The 19,232-nt window shown below is 53.4% G+C and overlaps 8 protein-coding genes across 8 annotated transcripts; 5 read left to right on the top strand and 3 right to left on the bottom strand.

Annotated features, from left to right (window-relative positions):
* Window positions 1–233: 233 nt before the first annotated feature.
* Window positions 234–1,801, top strand: SNOG_12043 (hypothetical protein; the record flags this gene model as incomplete). Its single annotated transcript, XM_001802224.1, has 4 exons — window positions 234–287; window positions 398–593; window positions 647–1,187; window positions 1,333–1,801. The coding sequence occupies 4 exons, from the start codon at window positions 234–236 to the stop codon at window positions 1,613–1,615; spliced, it is 1,074 nt and encodes a 357-aa protein (XP_001802276.1). The 3' UTR covers window positions 1,616–1,801.
* A 6-nt stretch (window positions 1,802–1,807) lies between these two features.
* Window positions 1,808–3,947, bottom strand: SNOG_12042 (hypothetical protein; the record flags this gene model as incomplete). The annotated part of the gene is made up of 3 exons (XM_001802223.1): window positions 1,808–2,449; window positions 2,501–3,524; window positions 3,931–3,947. The coding sequence occupies 3 exons, from the start codon at window positions 3,945–3,947 to the stop codon at window positions 1,808–1,810; spliced, it is 1,683 nt and encodes a 560-aa protein (XP_001802275.1).
* A 39-nt stretch (window positions 3,948–3,986) lies between these two features.
* On the top strand, window positions 3,987–4,892 carry SNOG_12041 (hypothetical protein; the record flags this gene model as incomplete). Its single annotated transcript, XM_001802222.1, has 4 exons — window positions 3,987–4,045; window positions 4,113–4,542; window positions 4,582–4,723; window positions 4,747–4,892. The coding sequence occupies 4 exons, from the start codon at window positions 3,987–3,989 to the stop codon at window positions 4,890–4,892; spliced, it is 777 nt and encodes a 258-aa protein (XP_001802274.1).
* Window positions 4,893–5,331: 439 nt separating this feature from the next.
* Window positions 5,332–6,807, bottom strand: SNOG_12040 (hypothetical protein; the record flags this gene model as incomplete). Its single annotated transcript, XM_001802221.1, has 1 exon — window positions 5,332–6,807. One exon carries the CDS (start codon window positions 6,805–6,807, stop codon window positions 5,332–5,334), a length of 1,476 nt encoding a protein of 491 aa, XP_001802273.1.
* Window positions 6,808–8,305: 1,498 nt separating this feature from the next.
* On the top strand, window positions 8,306–9,146 carry SNOG_20131 (hypothetical protein; the record flags this gene model as incomplete). The annotated part of the gene is made up of 3 exons (XM_001802220.1): window positions 8,306–8,390; window positions 8,443–8,815; window positions 8,864–9,146. The coding sequence occupies 2 exons, from the start codon at window positions 8,306–8,308 to the stop codon at window positions 8,634–8,636; spliced, it is 279 nt and encodes a 92-aa protein (XP_001802272.1). The 3' UTR covers window positions 8,637–8,815; window positions 8,864–9,146.
* Window positions 9,147–10,914: 1,768 nt separating this feature from the next.
* SNOG_12039 (hypothetical protein) lies at window positions 10,915–13,226 on the top strand (the record flags this gene model as incomplete). Its single annotated transcript, XM_001802219.1, has 5 exons — window positions 10,915–11,173; window positions 11,283–11,380; window positions 11,425–11,707; window positions 11,757–12,170; window positions 12,219–13,226. 5 exons carry the CDS (start codon window positions 10,915–10,917, stop codon window positions 13,100–13,102), a joined length of 1,938 nt encoding a protein of 645 aa, XP_001802271.1. The 3' UTR covers window positions 13,103–13,226.
* A 199-nt stretch (window positions 13,227–13,425) lies between these two features.
* Window positions 13,426–15,728, top strand: SNOG_12038 (hypothetical protein; the record flags this gene model as incomplete). Its single annotated transcript, XM_001802218.1, has 4 exons — window positions 13,426–14,065; window positions 14,244–15,215; window positions 15,242–15,484; window positions 15,505–15,728. 4 exons carry the CDS (start codon window positions 13,426–13,428, stop codon window positions 15,726–15,728), a joined length of 2,079 nt encoding a protein of 692 aa, XP_001802270.1.
* A 514-nt stretch (window positions 15,729–16,242) lies between these two features.
* SNOG_12037 (hypothetical protein) lies at window positions 16,243–17,143 on the bottom strand (the record flags this gene model as incomplete). Its single annotated transcript, XM_001802217.1, has 3 exons — window positions 16,243–16,657; window positions 16,710–17,006; window positions 17,073–17,143. 3 exons carry the CDS (start codon window positions 17,141–17,143, stop codon window positions 16,243–16,245), a joined length of 783 nt encoding a protein of 260 aa, XP_001802269.1.
* Window positions 17,144–19,232: the final 2,089 nt, after the last annotated feature.

Raw genomic sequence — 19,232 nt, 5'->3', positions numbered from 1 at the left:
CGTACTTTGGCGCGCGTTACGAATGATCGACCACTGTCTGTCTGCGTCTCACACGCATCAAAAACGCCGTTGACGGGCTTGCAGGCCGGGGCGACCTGTTTCAGCGCTGCCACTATCCCAACCCGCATGCCCGCGTCATCAATCCATCGACTGATTCATTCAACACCACGTGACCTGCGAGCCTGCACATGAATTGCGACGGGTCCGTGCACGCGTAGCGCGCTGATCTCAAAATGTTTCAAGTGCAACCACAAGATGATGCCCGAGGTGGCACGGACTGCAACCATGTATTGACGCAAAGTACTGGAGAAACAGCATATACGCCATGATAGTACGAACAGCACTCAGATCAGGCCCGCGGGCAATTGCGCGAAGAGCGTCGAGGCCCCTACCACAGTTCCGCTTCATCTCCACCGAAACCGAGTCCATCGAGTCGTCCGTAGACAACTCATTGAAGAACCTCCAATCGATACATGCACAGCTCAATGCCCAGGGAGACGAATCTGTGCCCGCTCTTAATCCAGACACGCATGCGACCGCTTCGTCCGTCACCGACCATGTCGCGGAGCAGTGGCACATGTTCAAGCAACAGGGTCAGCAGTGCTTGCTATCTCTTCTCGTAGCAATGGACATTAACGGCCCGCAGAGAAGCAAATAAAGACCCTTGGCACTCAAATCGAACCGCATTATCAGCCTCACACCCTCCTGAACCATCCTCCGTCTCCCGCCGATGTCACGCTCGAGCTCCTCCTCGCATCCGAAGCCCACCAGGGCCACGTTACTTCGCTGTGGAACCCCGCAAACGCGCGCTACATCCACGGAATAAGGCAGGGCATCCACATCATCTCACTCGAAGTCACAGCCGCGCATCTCCGGCGGTCCGCAAAAGTGGTCCAGGAAGTATGCAGACGAGGCGGCATGGTGCTGTTCGTCGGCACGCGTGACGGACAAGACAGAGCAGTCGCCCGGGCCGCTGAACTCGCAAAGGGATACCACCTATTTGAGCGCTGGATACCAGGTAGCATCACCAACGGCCAGCAGATTCTCGGCCGGTGCAAGACCAAGGTCGTCAACGAGCTGGACGAGGAAGTACCTGGCTTCGAGGAGCAGTTGTTCAACCGATCCGTACTTAGGCCTGATCTCGTCGTGTGTATGAACCCGCTGGAAAACTATGTCTTGCTGCACGAGTGTGCGCTGAACAATATCCCCACTATTGGTGTCATTGATACCAACGCTGATCCTACTTGGGTCACTTATCCCATCCCCGCCAACGATGATAGGTAACATCTTCCGAAATAGTCACACACATCCACACATACTAACTACCAATAGTCACCGCTGCATACAAGTCATCGCCGGCGTCCTCGGTCGCGCAGGCGAAGCCGGACAAAAACTGCGTCTTGCAGCCGCTAAACGGGGATCCATCACATACAGCCCGGCAAGGGACCTAGTCATGCCTGGCACCGAGGACGAGGACAGCACAAGTATCGAGGCACCAACGGGGCGGTTGGGCGACAATGCGAATACAGACGAGTTGGAGGCGAAGCTAGACGATGTCAAAAATCGTGAAGATCATCGGCTGAAGGGCGGGAGAGGGCTCAAGGAGGAGGCGTAAATAGAGCTAGTAGGGACATGTTACAATGATTATGTATAGCATGTGTTGTAACTGGTGGTCTGTTGTAAATGTCACCGGCATGCAATGGTATACCCCACTTGACTGACGAGCAAAAGTAAAGAATCGGGTTGTATTACAATGGCCTACGAATGCCACCCTAGCAATGAAACTGAACATCATCCACCGCCTCACTCAATCCAAGTCATCCGCGCTCGTCGACACTCTCGCCGCCGCCGCCGCCGGAGCAGGTGTCGTCTGTGCCTTCGGGTAGAAAGCAAGCTGGCCACCCTCACTCAACATGCCCATGCGATCATACAGCGTCCTGGCCCGAACATACGGATCCAGTTTCCAGTAATTCTGCCTCAATTCCTCCGCGACGCCGTTCCTCTCGTTCCTCTTCTCCTCCAGATCCCCGTCGCCCTCGTGTATCCACTGCACCACCGTGTTCTCGTACTTCTTCACAACATCCGCGCGTTCGCCCTCCAACGCCGTCCTCGTCGCCTGATCATTCATTTTCTCGTTCTCGCCTGGCACGGGCTCGGGGTACGCATACGTCCATTTCTCGTCGCCGCCGAGCTCGCTCGGTATTTGGTTGCGGGGCACGAATTTCTCCAGCTCGTCAATGTTTTTGGCGAAGTGGACTTTACCGGCGACGACGGGGTCGAGCCAGCCGCGGATGATGCTCCATATGGCGTTGAAAACCCAGGGGGCTTTGTAGACGAGCACGGTGCCGAGTGATTCGGGGTAGTTTGCTTCGAAGCACTTGATCATGAATTTCACGGGCGTGTAGTCCATGTTGGCCATGGAGAAGTCGGTCATGTCGAAGACGATGGTCTACAGGGTGTTAGTTTTTGAGATTTTGGGAAGTGGGAGGGAAAGACTCACGGCAGTGTCAATTGGGGGCCTCAATAACATCCTTGCCGTCTCGATCGTGTAGACGGTGAACTTCGCAAGGCTCTCTTCCGTCTGCTCGCCTGCTCTGTGTAATCGCGCGCGGACAAAACACATTGGTCGGCCCTCGATGTCCAAGCCGTGAAGGTAGCTCTTGCCCATCCGTAGTTGTGCCAAGAAGTCTTCTGAGTTTTTCTTTACTTTCGCGTCGGTCGCGTTGGTGTCGTCCATAGCTCCCAGTTCACCATTTTTGACAATGTCATCGTCGACGTGCATCTCATCCAGTCTCCAGTGCATGGTCGAGATCATCATGACCAGCGCCTTCTCCACATCCCACTTTCTTGCGCGCAGGAATCGAAGCAGGAGAGCATCGGGGTGGTCGTGCTTCACCATGCTCCAGAAAGCCCTCCGCAGCTCCTCCGGTGGCGTGTTCGCTATCGCGGCCTTGAAGTCTGCAGTCTGGCCAAACTTGTCGTCGTCCGCAGAGATGGATAACGAGCTTATGTCTGACGGTGTCGTGCTGCCCGCAGAAGTCGTCTTGGAGTCGGCAGTCTTATCGTCCTTGTTCCGTCGAAACACGTTCAATCTGCTCTTCTTCTTGTCTTTCTTGACATCCTTCTCTGACCCTGCGTCGCTTGCTGCTGCTGCTGCGACTGGCGTTTCTGCGCCGTTGGCCTCCTCCACACTTGCGTCCACGCCAAACACCTTCAACGTCATAGCCCATAGCTCGCGCAGCTTCTTCTCCTCTTCTGCTGTAAGCGTGCCAGGTCGACCGGGCGGAGTGTTCGGCGCCATAACGAGGTATGAGTCGGTGAGGTCTGTGAGGTCGAAGGATGCCACGGAGTCGTGTCGTGTGATCTCGCCCTTGGGAGACTTATGCGCCAGAGGAACGAGTAGTGCGCCGCCGATCGCAACACCAAAAGCTAATGCGAGAGTCCAGCTGATGCTATTGGTTTTGTAGTGTTCAGACGAAACTTTCCACGGGGAGCGGTATGTGCTGTTTGCCTGACTGATGGATCTGGGGTGCGCGAGTCGTCGTCCAAGTTGCTGTGCAGGGCGTATAACAGTGTGATGGTTAGAAACCAGGAAGGTGGAGGGCGGTAGACTTGTTTTCAGTGGATGTGCGCGGAGGAACATGTAAGAAGGCGGCTGTGCGCAGAGAGCACTGGTTATAGGCGCGCTGCTTACAATACCAGGAAAAAGGCAGCTGCAGTGGGTTGTTAGATGAGAATCTCGGGTAAGTCGGAGGGGCTATGTCAAGTTCAAGTTGCTAAAACTCGCACGGTGTGGCGTAGGAACAGATGGTTTGGGTATATGCGGTGCTCATAGCGCTGTAATAGAAAGTATGTTCGTATGTTCGTACCTGTGTATGCGCCTGGGTGATGTCTTGCATACACAATCGAGGCAACGTGCACAAAGTTTACAGTTCGTCATCGATCATAATGGCTAGCGTCCCGAGGTTTGCCATGTCAGGGCCGAAATGTGGGGTCTGGTACTGTGGCTTCGCTTGTTTATGCAGCGAAACACCGACCCCTCGCCGTGTATCCGTAGAGAATACGCGCCTGCACACGAGCAATCGCGCGTTCTGTCTGCTCTCATTCCACAGAATTAAGAAACAATCGAGATATGGCGTCGACAACTCCTACACGTATGCCTGTGTATTCCACTACCATGCGACAGATTCACTGACAGACTTGCGTGCAGGCGAACCGCCCTCCCACCGCCAACGGACGCGCAGCAAGTCCCCTCGAAGCCGCCCAACCACGCCTCTTCGCCCTTCATCGCGCAGCTCCCTACGCGACAGCGTCCAACGCGGCCGTGGCGCAGCTTCGTCAGCCAACGCGCTTGAAGGCCTCCAGGATGGCTTCGCCGAGCTCAGCGACGCAATGGCAGACCTGGAGCAGAACTTCATGCAATTGCAATTGATGCACGAGAGCTTGGCGCGCTTCTCGGAGAGCTTCGCCGGTTTCCTGTACGGAATGAACATGAATGCCTTTTGCGTGGATTTTCCTGAGGTATGCGATTGGGCACCAGAGGTGCGTTACGTGAGGATGAGTTTCTGATTGCGTGGACAGGCGCCCGTTGCAGATTCGTTTAAGAGGCCGCAGAACCATCCTGATCTCGGAGCTGCGAACTTCAACCGAAGTCAGGGCCCAGATGACATGGAGGCAACCTTTCTTACCACGGACACGTCTTTCGTTGAGAACCCACCGAGCAGTAAAATGGCTTCCAAGTTCCAGAATCCGCAAACGCCCGCTCCTGCATCCAAGACATCGGGCATTGGAAGAGGAAGAGGCGGAATACCCCGCGCCGGAGGGCGAGGAGGTGGCATACCAACGCGCGGTGGTGCGACACGAGGATCCAGAGGCGGAAGCGGCATTGCTAGAGGCGCTGCTGGCAGAGGCCGTGGAGTGCGATGATAAGGAAGAAGAACGGAGCGCAATTATGATACCCCCTGGAGCATTGTGCCGCACAGTACTACAGATTAAGATGGTTCAGTAGGCAGTGTAGGTTATGATTATTGAGTCTCTTTAACTAGACTCTTCCATCGCATTAGGCCCATCATGAGCCGCCACAAGCTTTTCCTGCAAGCATTATTTTTCTCCGACATCTTCCCACCAAGGTCAGATCACGCTTGCAAGCAAAGAAAGAGAAAGGTGTAAGTGCAGCAATCCAGGCCTGCGCCTATCATACACGAGGGGTATCACCGCAGTGGTATCATAACTTCAGAACGCACAAGGCTGTAAGAATATTAAGAGGAGGGTCCAGGGAGCGGAATGGATGTTTCCTGCCAGAAATATAGGGAGTATGTTCGTGGAGACACTTCAGGCCAACACTCCAGTGTGGCTTTTCGCGTTCAAGTTGCGGCTTTCGCTTCGGGAAACCCAGCCCTTGATGGCAATCAAGACTGTGGTCCAGGCCATCAGAAGCGCAGTGAGGCCCATGGTGACCGTGAAGGTGAACATGGCGTCCAGATTGTAGCCCTCCAACACAGCCACTGTGTCTTTGTTGCTCAGCATGAAAGTCAAGCCTCCGGAAATCAGGCAAAAAGAAGTGATTATCTCGGTAGGAGGGCGAGATGGGAGGAAAGACGACGGCGGAGATATGTACAAGGTAATGTAAGTCAGGCCGCGCGCAAGAGCAAATCCCATAAACATGCTTCCCCACTGGCCATGGATCATCGTCGAGACCATTGAGTCTTGGTGGTGACTGCTCATCATCTTGCCCAGGAGCATGATGATGAGGGCTGGCAAAGGGTTCATGGAGAACCGGTATTGCCGTGGCGGCTGCCACGCTTCGTCATGAGCGTTCGACTGCCAGGAGATAATCGCACTGTTGAGCAATTCTCGCATCTTGGTCGATTCAACGATCATGCCCAACAAACCTCCGCCGAAGAACATTATCGAAATAGACACGTGCTCCAGGTCTTGGGCTGTCCATTCGTTCCCCCAGGCGGCCAGGTGCTCCAAGAACACATTAGTGACGCCATACAGCCAGATGACGAATGACTCGGTGAATTCTGCTGAAGGCATCGAGGCCTTTCGACGACCGACTACATCCTTCGATGGCTTGACGTTCCATGCCCAGCCGAAGTCGGCGAACGCGCCCATCCATCGGCCGAGGGTAAGGAGACCATAGAGAAAGAAGATACCGCCTTTGACGTAGTGGGCAAGGACGTTGAAGACCGCACGTCCACGTCCAATACCACCATACACCACAGTACCGTTTGCAATCGCGACAAGTCCTTGCACAAGCAATGTGCGCTCGAAAACAACGTAGAAGAAACGAATAGCCTTCAGGGTGCGTCCGGCTGCGAAACGGGTCACGTGACGCGAGAAGAAGTTGTCTACATGACTTTTGCGCAGAAAGCTTCGCTTTTCAGATACTTCATCGGTTGAGTCTTCTTCTTCTTGGGTGTAACTTCGTGTCGGCCCAGAAAACTGCTGGTTCTCGGACTGAATACTAGGCGACCGCGAGTGACCGAACAGCGATTCCGAGTTTCGCTCAGTGCCCTGGGCAGAGTCGACAGAATATCGCGATGGGTTTGGTAGCTCTTCATTTACTCGCTGGTAACGCACCATATTGGCGACAGTCATCGGCTCTGCAACATCGCCGTCCGCTGGATGCGATCGATATCGTCCAGTGTACGTCTGCACCAGGGCCATGAAAACCCAAGCACTCGCAATCCAGGTGATGATCCACCCCGTCTTGCCATGCGAGTTATTGGCATACAGTTCTGGCGTCTTTTGATTGTAAACAAAGCCGAGAATGAGAGCAAAGGCATTGGTTGCAAGGAACATCAGTTGGGAAAAGAGTGTGTATCGAGAGCGCGCTATGCTCAGCATGACAGCTTGTCAAAGTCAGTGCGGAACTCGCTGTCGATGTTAAGGCAGCTTACCGACAGGGAGAACAACGGCCCATGCTAGGACTTCGAGCCCTATGTGCCAGTACATGAGCGCTGCATGCTCTGGGAGAGACCAGTAGCTTCCTGGCTGGCCATTTTCCGATATCGGTGGCTGTGGCATATCTTTCGTGTCCATGTCCATGTGTTCAGCACCGTGCGCGGCTACCACAGGCAGTAGCTTCAGCAGCAGTGCTACGGTGGCTACTGCTCGAACAGTATGAATCGGCATGTGTCAGGTTTTGAAAAATGTTAGGATAGTGATGTGATGATCGCGCGAAGCTCCAGCGTTTGACGAGATGCTGAAGAAGCACAGAATACGCTTGGTCTGTAATTCAGCAAGAGCAATGTTAGCAGGTACACAAGGTCAGTGGGAAGCAGCAAACGAGGTCATCCAGTTCTTTATTACACATGCTCGCTCTAGGGCTCGCTCCGACCCTAGCAAAGCTTGGATCGCTTCGGAAGGTTCGGAAGTCGAAGGCCTTGCGCCCTCTCACTTATCACGCGCGATGTTTATCAGCTACGATCGCAAGATCCTCTGTTTCGATTCTGATGTCTGTGTAGGAAAATGTGGGTCGTGGGTCTACCCGGCGAAACCTTGCACGCCGGAGCAACTTACCACATCATCATAAGCCTCGTAGCTCAGAGCTTGGTAATATCGACAATTGCATAATGTATTTTATACCATACTCGGTTCATGTTTTTACTCGCTCTTTTGGTCCTTGTGCTGAGACGATGCGGGGCTTGCATCCACCCTTGTTGTTTGCGACAGCGAAGGACAACCAGCAGCACTGTCGAGCGATTCGGCGAGTTTCTCAAATCATGAGGCATTCCATCGGTCAAGACAAGTCGCCTGCATCCACTCGGGCTCCGCGTGCCGGACACATGCAGCGGCTCCTGGTCCAAGGCTGTCAAACTACGTGGCCATGTCATCTCTGAGCTCACGCTTCAGCATTATCTCCAGGCTTCGTCCGAGCTTGACACCCTTCGGACTCTGCGGAAAATTCAATTGGTGATCAGAGCAATCAACGTCATCCGCACTACTCCTTCGAGCTCGTCAAGCTTTGTCTTGGTGTCTTGGCTGCTTCCCATGCCGGATAATCCTTTACATCCCGCCTAGTCATGCCGTTCCGGGCGCATCCGGCTGACCGCCAGAGGCTCACGATGACTGAAGCACATCACAGATATCATGATGCTGTCTACCAGACTTAAGCTCGTTGAACGCGCAAGTCCCAATAAGTGCTAAATCTCGATTTTCGTCATGTCAAACCGCAAGGTCCTGCTGTCACACTAAACAAACAGTGTATCAACTTCTCTACAACACCAAAGATGATCGCGATCTATACCCTTGCACACCCAATCATTGACTCATCGGCCGACCGCGCTTTCCGGACAGCATGCTCCTTCCTCGAATGAGCGCTCGTGAATGTCGGCAAGGCTCGCGATCGTCTGATCCTGCCCACCACGACGCAATATGCTCAAGTACGCCTGACCGTCGCCTGACTCCAAGAAACAAGGGCTGAGTACGAACTAGTTCTTCAAACAGATCCTAGCCTTTCGGATCCATCTTACATCCGACCACCTTGCCAAGTTGCCAACATCCAATTCGGCCATGTCGCGCACCGACAGAACGGACTTTGTGAATTGCCGACTGCACTGATCATTAAGTTCATGTCTGCGAGGCCGCGTGATGATGGGATCTGTAAGGCGCCGATGGCTTGGGAATGAGACAAAGGGCATTGCCTATTTGAGCGCAGTACCATCCTGGTCAATGTCAAGACAGCGCGTTGCATGAGATCTCGTGGATCATGGCCGGATTTGTACCTTCACATCGCCCAAACAGGACCTGCGTCTGTACTTACGGACATCTCTTCCTAAGCCTATGATAAATCACGATGTGCCTGGTGGTAAGTATGGGTCTGTGAGCGAGTATGCACATGTCTCACCAACGACAGCAGGGCAGTGTTGTCCAAACGGCATTGGTCGGCAGCATGACTGATGATTGTTGCGTGGTAAGAAAGGTCACAGTTCGAAAGTGCAGAGTGATTTAGACTTTGTTTCTGCATCAATTCACTACATATTACTTGCTTGTAGTCGCTTTTCACTAGCCTACATAAGCAAGCTCGTCTGAACCGACTTTCGGACAAAGTGGATATAATAAGGTAATCTGTCTACTACTCTTGTTCGAGCTTTCCGCAAGTCTTTCACCGCTATTATCTTAATTTACTTTCGTACCTCTACTTGCTTCATCCCATGCAGGCAAATGACCTTATGGTGCATACAAGTTGCAGCAGTTTAGAGTAGTCAGGAGAACGTACTGCAGGTTATCAACTACGAAGGAAGTAAACAGGGTCTCACTCGTACGGCAGTCTGGAGGTATACAAAGCAGCATGGTCTTTCGATTACAACAGTGAGGCCCTGCGTATAGCTCCATGCACCCTCGTCGCTTTCCAGCGCATTTGGCGACATGTAATACAATTAACCGACTATCCAAGATTCCGCTGAATACACGAGGAAGCAGGTAAGCCTCACCATCCGCACTCTTGAGCTTCACTAATCAGTGGTACTCTCATCCCCGTGTTTGTCCAGTGCAAACCACCAGTGCTTGGTGCATCTTATCCTTTATCCACGGGTTTCAGAAGTTACTCGAACGGTATACCCCGCTACATAGCAAACGCATGCTCCTTAAATTATACGCGATACTCCATGTTTAGAATACCCGCGATGCATCTTGAGCCTCGGGTCGACCCGAGCCTCTTCTTTGAAGTGGGTGAAAACCGATGTCACCGGTCCGTATATCATACAAAACAATACCCTTTGGCCGGTATTGAGGCTTTATGACGATTTGCGAAAGACATTCTTGGTCGCGCTGCAGCCCACGATGCACAACGAGTGAGTCTGGCTGACGGCCATATCGATGTGTACTGATATAGACTAGGTTCAGATATGTCAACGACGGGAAACATGGCTAGGACTACCCCTCCGCAGCAGTACAGACTCGTCTCGAATTTTTAAAGTCCATGCCTGACGACCTACGGGAATACCGCGTTTGTAATCAGAGACTCGTTCGGCCTAGCAGGTGTAAAGACACCTTTATGCAGCAAAGCATATCACGCCATATATCCACGAGCAGCAGAGAACGCAGTCGCCATCGCCGATTTGATAGATCGTGGGTTACTGAAGTTGAGAAGAGACGAGCGTGCTGGCCGCGAGATGGAGGTGAAAACGGGGAGTATCATGATCGAGGTATCTCAGGCGCGCATTCGAGTTGCACCTCGTCAGCAGCAGACCGGTAATAGTACCGATCTTTGACGATAGACAACAACTTGATAATAATCGTCGGTATAAGTGCCAGCCGCGACGTTCGGTTACCGGCAAAGTCATGGTGCAACGCTACTTCGCAAGCGCTTTCTAGGCAGATATGCTAATGAAGCGCCCGCCGCTATTCTGACCCTGCATCAGGTGGTGAATCTCGAAACCCCTGAACATCATCGTTAGCATTACGGTTCGACATGTTCATTGTTCGCGATCATCCGCAAGCATCGTATCGGCTGAAGGCAGAAGTGGCGCCATGGTCCGCAACCCTGGATAGCGGCATCTAAGCGAAGATCATTGAATGGGCGGGGGCCTGGGGAGATCTGGTGGAGGATCGGATGACTGCGTCAAGGTTACAGGCACAGGCTATGGATCGAGCGTTTCACTACATCCTAGTGCTGCAACAATGCCTGGGAGTTGCAGGCGTTGCAGAGAAACGCTGCTGGGTCTGACCTCCTACAGCTTCGTATGTGAGATGTGTCTTGGTAGCAGAAAGGGGGTGGGTTTCCTGCAATCCGACGTCATTGTGCCCAGAGGATGCATTCAACTTCCAGGAAATTGAGAACGGCCGAGCCGCCAGCCACGAAACAGTGCCAACTCAGGGTTCTGCTGCTAGCTAGGCCTTAAAGTATGTTTGCCTTGAAGCGACGGTGAACTGTTCTCTCTCTTTTCGCGAAATTGATCAGTCCCCATGGACAAGGTCAGAGCAAAGACGCGTACGGCGCGCAACAGACTCGCCGAGGCCACTTCTTCAGGAACCGGGCAGGGGTCGCTTCACGTGCCTCACTCTTCACTCGCGCCCCACGACAACTCATCGACGCATGCTGTCAACGAAGGCTTCCTGGGGCCACTGCCGGGCACCGAGGCGCAAGACTTTGCTACACCGAACGAGCCAACGCGACAGCCAGTGATTGAGCCGCCGACTTCACTTCAGTCCTCGGTCGATGCTGGCCTGACAGTACCAAAGCCCTCCCATCATGGCTCTCCTTCGAAGTCTCCCCCAAGGCAGGTTCACAATGTCTTTGTAGTGTTAAGTTGCGCCTGCTAACAAAGACATAGTGCGCGTCCGCGAAGGGCAAGAAGCAGCTCGGCACCACACAAAGCGCCTGCATCTCTCCAGCAACATCAACGCCGCCCACCTGTGGGACGACAAGCAAGTATTGGTATCAGACGAATGCCTTCGTCAAACACATTACGCCAGGTCGCCCAGGGCCCAAATCCATCTGCGCAGCGGCTGAGCACGTTGCCTGCACTCGACGAGGAACATGCGCTGGGGCAGGTGCCTTCGAATTCAAGCAAGCCCGAATCCACCAAAGTCGAGCCTACACGCCTTCGAAAGGTCAAAAGTGCTATACAGACGAGAATACCGTTTTGGGGTAGTCCAGAGAAACAGGCGACACCAGATGCAAGCGGCCACGCGACACCACAGTATGAGGAACCTGCTGACTACACGTCGGACATGGTCGATGTGCTCGACACAATTGGTATGGCTCACCCCAACGCACGCACAGCAACACCAGCTAACAACATCAGATCCCGAAGTCGCGACCCTCACATCTCTGACCAACGTTCAAAACTCGCTCTTCATTCCTAACCTACCATTCCTGAACCGCCGACCCACCTACAACCTACGCCGCCGACCCAGTGAAACCGAAAGTCTCAATGAGATCAACAGGGTATTGGGTCCGCTCCGAGATGCCCAGGCCGAAGAACAGGCTGTACCTCGTCTTCGTAGAACAGAGAGTGAAGGTACAATGGCCACCGTGGCCACGATCGACTCGCAACTCAGCGACTCCCGTTATGCTGTATTACCCCAAGGTGCCTCATTGGAAGGCTGGTCCAAGCAGGACAAGGCTGAGGTCAACGACCATGTGCGGCATATGCTACACTCGAAGCGCTCCAAGTTCAAGCGCACTATGCGCGGCTTCGGACAGTACGTGAGGAGACGTAAGTTGAGAAATCGCCATTTATGTCCATACAACTAACAACCACCAGCACTCGGCTTCGCCGTCACACTCTATGCCACGCTCATCACCCTCTTCGGTCTTGCCTGGGTACTGTTCCTCATCGGCTGGATCAACGTTGGCGGCAGGCAGATCTATGTTGTTCACGTCATCGACAGTGTGTTAGTCGCCTTGTTTGCCGTTGTCGGAGACGGTCTCGCCCCATTCCGTGCCATCGACACGTATCACATGATCTATATCGCCCACTATCATCACTACACTTGGTCAAGGAGGAAGAAGGATATGCTACCGGCTTTGACTGACAACAACGATCTACCTTCCGCCAATGCGCCCATTAGTGTGCCACGCACGGTCGACCCCGAGGACCCCGAGAAGCAGTGGGAATTTACAGTCTTGACCCCCAAGCAGCAAGAGAAGCTCGAGCACCATCAGGCCAAATTTTGCAAGTCGCACTCCTTCTACAAGCCCCACGAGACCGAGACCCATCACGCCTTTCCGCTACGATTCCTTGTCGCCATTGTCGTCCTTCTCGATTGCCACTCCCTTCTTCAAATCTCCCTCGGCGCATGTACGTGGGGCATTTACTACAAAGTCCGACCTTTTGCCCTCACCACCGTCATTCTTTGCTGCTCCATCACGTGCAACGCCACAGCCGGTCTACTTATTTGGCTCGGCGACAAGCGCACGCGCAAGAATGACGTGGTCGAGCGCATGAACCGACAGGAGTTGACCGAGGAGGCTATTCGTCATGTGGAGAAGAAGAAGGAGAAGGGAAACGAGAGTGAAGAGGAGGGCGAGAAGAAGAGAAGTGGCAGCAGGATGAGCTTTGATGGCATTAGGAAGTTCCAGGCACAAGCACTTGGTGGTGACAAGAAGGGGAAAGCTGAGCAGAAAGAGGAGCCCGCTTGTCCCTAGCAGTGTCGAGTGGAATAACGAACGGGATGTTGCATTGTGTTGTGGAGCGTTCAAGCGTATATACCAATAGTCTTTGGCATTTTTTGCATCTAGGATAGCTTAATTGAGAGAGATTTCTTATTCACCCGCTCAGCGGAGCGCCCCTGCCATTCACATATTCGGAGTGATCAAAAAAAATTGTTCACGGCAATTCCGTTTGCTTGTTCACTTTCACTACGCTTGGTGCCTAGCACATCGCGAGTCTATAGCTCACTACCCGTAACACATTTCTTCTCTCCCATCTGTACCAACTATCAACCGCACTCTTCAACCAGATCATCCACATGGGCTGCTATCGACCCAAGTACCCCTCTGCAACCTATCAGCCCGAACACCGCCGCCCGATCCCTCGAGCCCGCCCTCGCTCTCCCGTCCGTCGTCGCCAACCATCCACTCCACCCCACAAGCCCGCGCAGTCACCTTGGTCCTTCAACACCAAGACCCGCGTTATTCTCTGGGACAAGCGCCCCTTGGATCCGTGGGAGCGCGAACTCGCACTCCTAGCAACTCGATATCCTGATTGCTTTGATCCGGCCGTCAGCCAGCGTGGGGTCAGTAGGAAGCGTCGACCGGAGTTCACGGAAGAGGAGTGGAAGTTGCTGGAGGTGGTAAAGAGGTGGCCGTTGGATCTGGAAAAGTGTGAGGGAGTGGATAAAGAGAGGAGGTTCTATTTGAAGTACTCTGAGCTTGAGCTTGGAAGTGAAATGAGGACTGAGGGAGGTCTGGAGCGTGCTGATGTGCCTGAGACGGATATGATGGATCAATCTTCACACATAGCAGACGCAGTGGCGTCCACCTCGACTTCAACCGCAAAGCCTGAATCGGAATCGCCCTCCATGCTCCCTTCCAACGGCATCCCGTGGTCCCACGACCCTCGCACAGGTAACGTCTTTGCCAACGGCACACGCCTGACCTGCTTCGAGCGTAAGATCGTCGTTCTCGCCAGCCGACACCCCGACCGCGTCAAAGACCACACCAGCTTCGTCCCCGCAGGCGACGCCCCTCTCTCAGACCACGAATTCGCACTCATCACTGCCGCCGCCGCACATCCCATCGATCTCAACGCCCTCTCAGACTACTACCCCCTCACTACCAGCTCCAGAAATCTTGCAACCCAAGCGCCAAGCCCTCCCCAAGATACACATGGATCGCGCGCCGTGGAGCGTTGATAAAGCAGCGAGGGTGGCCTCGGTGGATGGGGAGGTATTGACGAAGTTTGAGAGGGAGTTGGTGGTTAGGGCGAGTATATATCCGTCGCAGTTCAAGAAGACGGGAGAGTACAAGGTTGGAGGGAAGATGACGGGTTGGGAGAGGAATTTGGTTAGGGCGGCGAGGAAGTGGCCGATGGCAACTGATATGCAGGATATCGAAGAGTTGAGGGCTAAGGCGAGGGAGAGGGATATGGAATTTGAGAAGGACGAGGACGAGGAGAAAGAGAAGAAGGCGGACCAGGATGAGAATGTGGAGATGGAAGACGTTGGGGAGGTCGTGAAGGAAGCTGACCAGGAATCCGCCAAACAGCCTGTCAAGGAGACCCAGGACGAAGCAGCCAAAGCGCCCACCAAAGCCACCTCCAAACCCACGCTCAAAGAGACCCAGACACCAAATCTCAGCAAGTCCAAATGGGCTACAGGAAAGGCCGACCGCCACACCCATCACACCACCTTCAATCCCAACCCACGCCCATCCGCAGCTTCACGCAGTCACCTCCCTCCCCACCATTACGCTCCAACCCAATCCTTCCCGCAGCTCAAGAAACGCATCCTCTCCAACGCCCACGCCTACTTCTCTCACCGCTACCCACAAGCCGAGCGCTTCGACGTCATCACCTCGAGCAGCACGCCACGCAATCTAGCCAGCACGCAGTGGCGCGCCGCACTAATCGTGTACCCCGACCCTCGCAAGAAGGAGTGGAAGATACTTTATCGGAGTAACGTGTGCCCGACCGTAGAAGATGCGGCTTTTGAAATTGCGTTTTGGGTGGAGGAGGATTTAGGGGATGTGCTTGAAGGCATGAGGGAGGGGCAGATGTGGAGAGAGGGCGATAGTGAGAATCTGGAGGATAGGAGGCGGGGTGAGAGGGAGAAGGGGAGGGAGAAGGGGAGGGAGAAGCCTCCGCCTGCGCCGCTGTCAAAGACGGCTACCGCGATGGCGAAGAATCAGACGACAACTTCGAGTACGCCTGCTACTCAGAAGATTACTTCGACTCCTGCAACTGCTACTCAGAAGGTTACTCCAGCGCCGAAGCCAGCTCCAGCTCCTGTACCCACTACTCAGAAGGCCACTCCAGCGTCTACACGAGCTCCAGCTCCAGCTCCAGCTCCACCCTCGGCGTCTCAATCAGCTCGAGTCCCGGGCACAAGCTCCAACGACACTTCCCGGCCCCTCGACTCTCAAGCGCAAATCCCGGACCGTCGACGACGGCGACGACGATGACGCAGAAGTCAACAAGCGCGCTAAGACCTCAGATGGTGAACCTGTGATGGTCGTCGGCGGTGCGAACCTCGCAGATCTCATGGGCGACGAGGATGCTGCTGCATATTCGTCGCTGTTCGGTGGTGATGTAGCTAGTGGTGGGAACGAGTAGGGAGATAGATGGTGGCGGAGATTCTTCGACAGCAACCTACCCCACGGGGCTGAAGCTACAAAATAGCGTCAGACTTCGATCGTAGCACCAAGAAGTCATAGATGATCCGATGGTCTGTGTTATTACTTGCTGATACCTGGAAATGTTTCTGCTCCTAGATATTTGTGCAAACATGTTCCCGTCTTTTATGAATCAAGACAGATACAGTAGTCGATAATACATCCCATCGACATGCCCCCAGCAGAAGAAGAAAAGAAGTACACACCAAATTGACCTACCCTCGATTCGAACGCACGAGCAAAAGGATACTCGCAAACCTTATTCAGTTCATCATGCAAGTCGAACCCAACCAAATGGGTTATCACAACCACTGCGCCAGGTAGTCAGCCTAGCGGTTGCCGCCAGCACGTATTTAAGGTGTACTGGGTTTGTTGGAGGGATTGTGGTTTGTGGAGTATATATAGAGATTGCAACAATATGCTTCAGTGACCTAACGTGCGTCTACATCCTCAATCTAACAAGTCATAACCGCCGGCCCCGGAATCTGATACGGGCTCCCATTGCCCTTCGGATTCCCCTGCTTGTCGTAGATGCTCACCAAAATACCCGGGTCGCTCTGTCCATATGCGCCTGGAAAGCTGACAGTTGTGCCAGTCTTGCTTCCACTCCCGCTGACATTAATCTGCGCACAGCCCATGTAGAACTGCACTCCCTGGCTCTTGGTCGCCGAGTGCAGCGCGATGATCTCGGCGCGCAGGAGGTAGTTGCCAGGCGCGATGCACGAGGGCATGGTGAAGTCGACCCAGCCGCCGTTGGATATCATGCGGTCGACGCCCCACGTGCCGCTGCTCATGTCGAGGCCGTCCTCGTAGACTTTGAACCATTTTTGGCCCGAGGTGGAGGCGCTGGCTGCGTTGTCGACTTTGGCCCTGTGGAGGGGTTAGCAGAGGTAGTATGTGGGGAGAGAGGGAGATCACGTACATGTAAAAAAGCACAGGGCCCTTGTGGCTCTTTGCAATGGGGTGGTCTGCGTCGTTTGCGAACTGGGCGCCGCCGATGATGTGGCCCCAGTTTACGCCTACTTTGTCGCCGGCTTTGACGTCGATGACTTTGCTGGACACGGGGGATTGGAAGCCGGATTTACAGGCGATGCTCGCATCGTTGACATTGCTGACTGAACGAGGTTGGTTTAGTGTATGAAGACAAGCTTTGGGCAAGGGCTTGACGTACTGGGGTTGTTTGACGTAGCGACCCTGATACCGTTTGATAGACCGTTGTCTTGGCCGTTGACCCTGTTCTAGTCAGTAATGTGTGAGAGCTATGTATTACTGGTGGGCAGCGAACCTGACGCGCTGAGCGATGGTATGAGCCGAAGACAAGGCGGGCAAAGCGGCCAAGATGGCGAAGAGCTTCATGGTGAACTTTACAGATGGAATCCCTGTAGGTATGGGATCTTTGTACTAAGCGAGTGATCTGATACAAGCGTGAACGAGATGCTACAAGGTGTCCCGAGTCACTGTTTATATACATCGGTCTCTCTTCCTTGTTCATCAAGTGCCATCGATCACAAGTCGGCCGGTATGACGATCGCTCATTACGAGCCACGACAAGTATGCATATGTAATATACCCATGCATACATCAGCGGCAGCCCAATGAACACCATGATATTGGTATGCACCCCAGATATCGTGGTGTAGCGGACGCCAGAATACTGCACGGCCATCGTCCAGTAATATCCAGATATTCTAGGTCAGCAACGCATATGCAGGGGTGCGTTGTTTCGAGAAATAGACAAGGCTGGGCAAAGTCTTATCCAAATCCGGCAGAGGATGTTCTAGCGAAACGTGCAATCAATTGTAAGAACATCTGCCGTCCGGGTGGCGTATAAGTGGAACGGGTAATATGGAACGTAGTCAAAAGATCCGTGCCCAGCATCGCGATAACAGGTTCCTGGAGACGACAGTGGAGAACATCATATTGCTCCTGGTAGTGCATCCACGGTATCTGGTGGAATGAAGACGATGAGTGAGTAGAGTAAGATCTTGTCAGCTTGCTATCCACTTCATCTCCAGCCATGGGCTTGGTCTGCAGGACAGCATCTTCGTCTGAGGACCTTCCATTCGTGGACTGCCGGTGCTGGCACAAGATGTCCTCCGGAGACTGGACAAATCAGCGATCGTTCGCATTGGTGTAATCAAGTAAGAGACTGATGGTTACAATTGATGCTTTACTCGAGGCCATCATCAGAGATACGTTAGGACAAAAGCCAACTTCCTAGGCCGGAGGGTCTACAGATGTAGATGGAGGCTCCTCTACACCCCTTAGGACAGTAAGTCATAAGCGTCCACGCGACCTCACTCCCAGTTGGTTACGGAGAAAGCTCGCCGTCCTAACTCCGACTACAACCTGGTCCTCTCTCATATTTGTAACATTCGTATTTACTTTCTGCATGACTTGAGATGTCAGTGGTCTTTGGCGTGGTCTTGTGCTGAACTAATACCTGCTCTTGCCTTCAGCAGGTTTTTGTATATCCATATATTCAGCCACGTTGGAGTCGGTCGCTGCACCGCTCTGTCTTCGTGATAGGTCCATCTCTTGCGCTGCACCATTTTACTTGAGCGAGTCCATGTAAACGGCATCCACTCATCCAGCCTGATGTCTTACGGCCGTGATGTCTCGACATTGCCTTTAGTGGGGCCAGCCTTGGCCGTGAGCATATCAGCTTGTGTGTCACATGCTGAGCCGCGTCCTGGTCCTTAGACGGACGACGATCTCCACGATACTTGTTTGTGTGAAGTATACAGAGACATTGTTTCAAGCGTTTCAGACGCACTCTTCCTTCGACAGTAGTGCAATTGCTGGCTCGGCACAGGCTCCATTGGTTTTAGAAGTCGCGAATTCATCGGAAAGCATGTGCCGGAGCTGCAGTGTCACCACGGTACGCTATATTAGCACAGTAGGCTAACGTGAGATTTCAACGCCAATGAATTACTTCCAGCTTTCAAAGCAAGACTGCGATTGAGGAAGCCGAGAAGAGAGAAGTCAACTTGCGTGCAATAGGACTATTTGATGAAGGACCAAATATGCGAAAGGTTTTAGACTGCGATCGTGGACGGGGTCGTGCCATGGTAAGATCCAGCAGCGTGGTGAGTGACATCAGCCACCCGTAAGTTAGCTGCGATGCGTCTGGACCTGGTGAGACTGAGATCGAGCGCTTAATTCTTGGTCGGCTGGTTCTATCCTTAAAGCATCGCAAGATTTCGTACAGTCGGATGTAGCCGCTTCCCAAGTAATGCTCTGGCCATGATCTTGACATTTGCCAACGTGGTGATCGACGTAAGGATGCCACAATTCCTTAGAAGGTGCAGTGTGTCCTCACGGCCTCTTCAAATCAAAATTGGCGGCGTGTGCAATTGGTCATCAAGCTGGCGCTGCACAGCCAAATCATCCTGCAAGGTGATTCGGGCGTGCAAGAGAACTGAGACCTTGCATGCCATGCTCG

Source organism: Parastagonospora nodorum (genome assembly GCF_000146915.1).
Source record: "Parastagonospora nodorum SN15 chromosome Unknown scaffold_21, whole genome shotgun sequence".
Lineage (NCBI taxonomy): Eukaryota > Fungi > Ascomycota > Dothideomycetes > Pleosporales > Phaeosphaeriaceae > Parastagonospora > Parastagonospora nodorum.
This window is presented reverse-complemented; position numbering and strand designations above follow the sequence as displayed.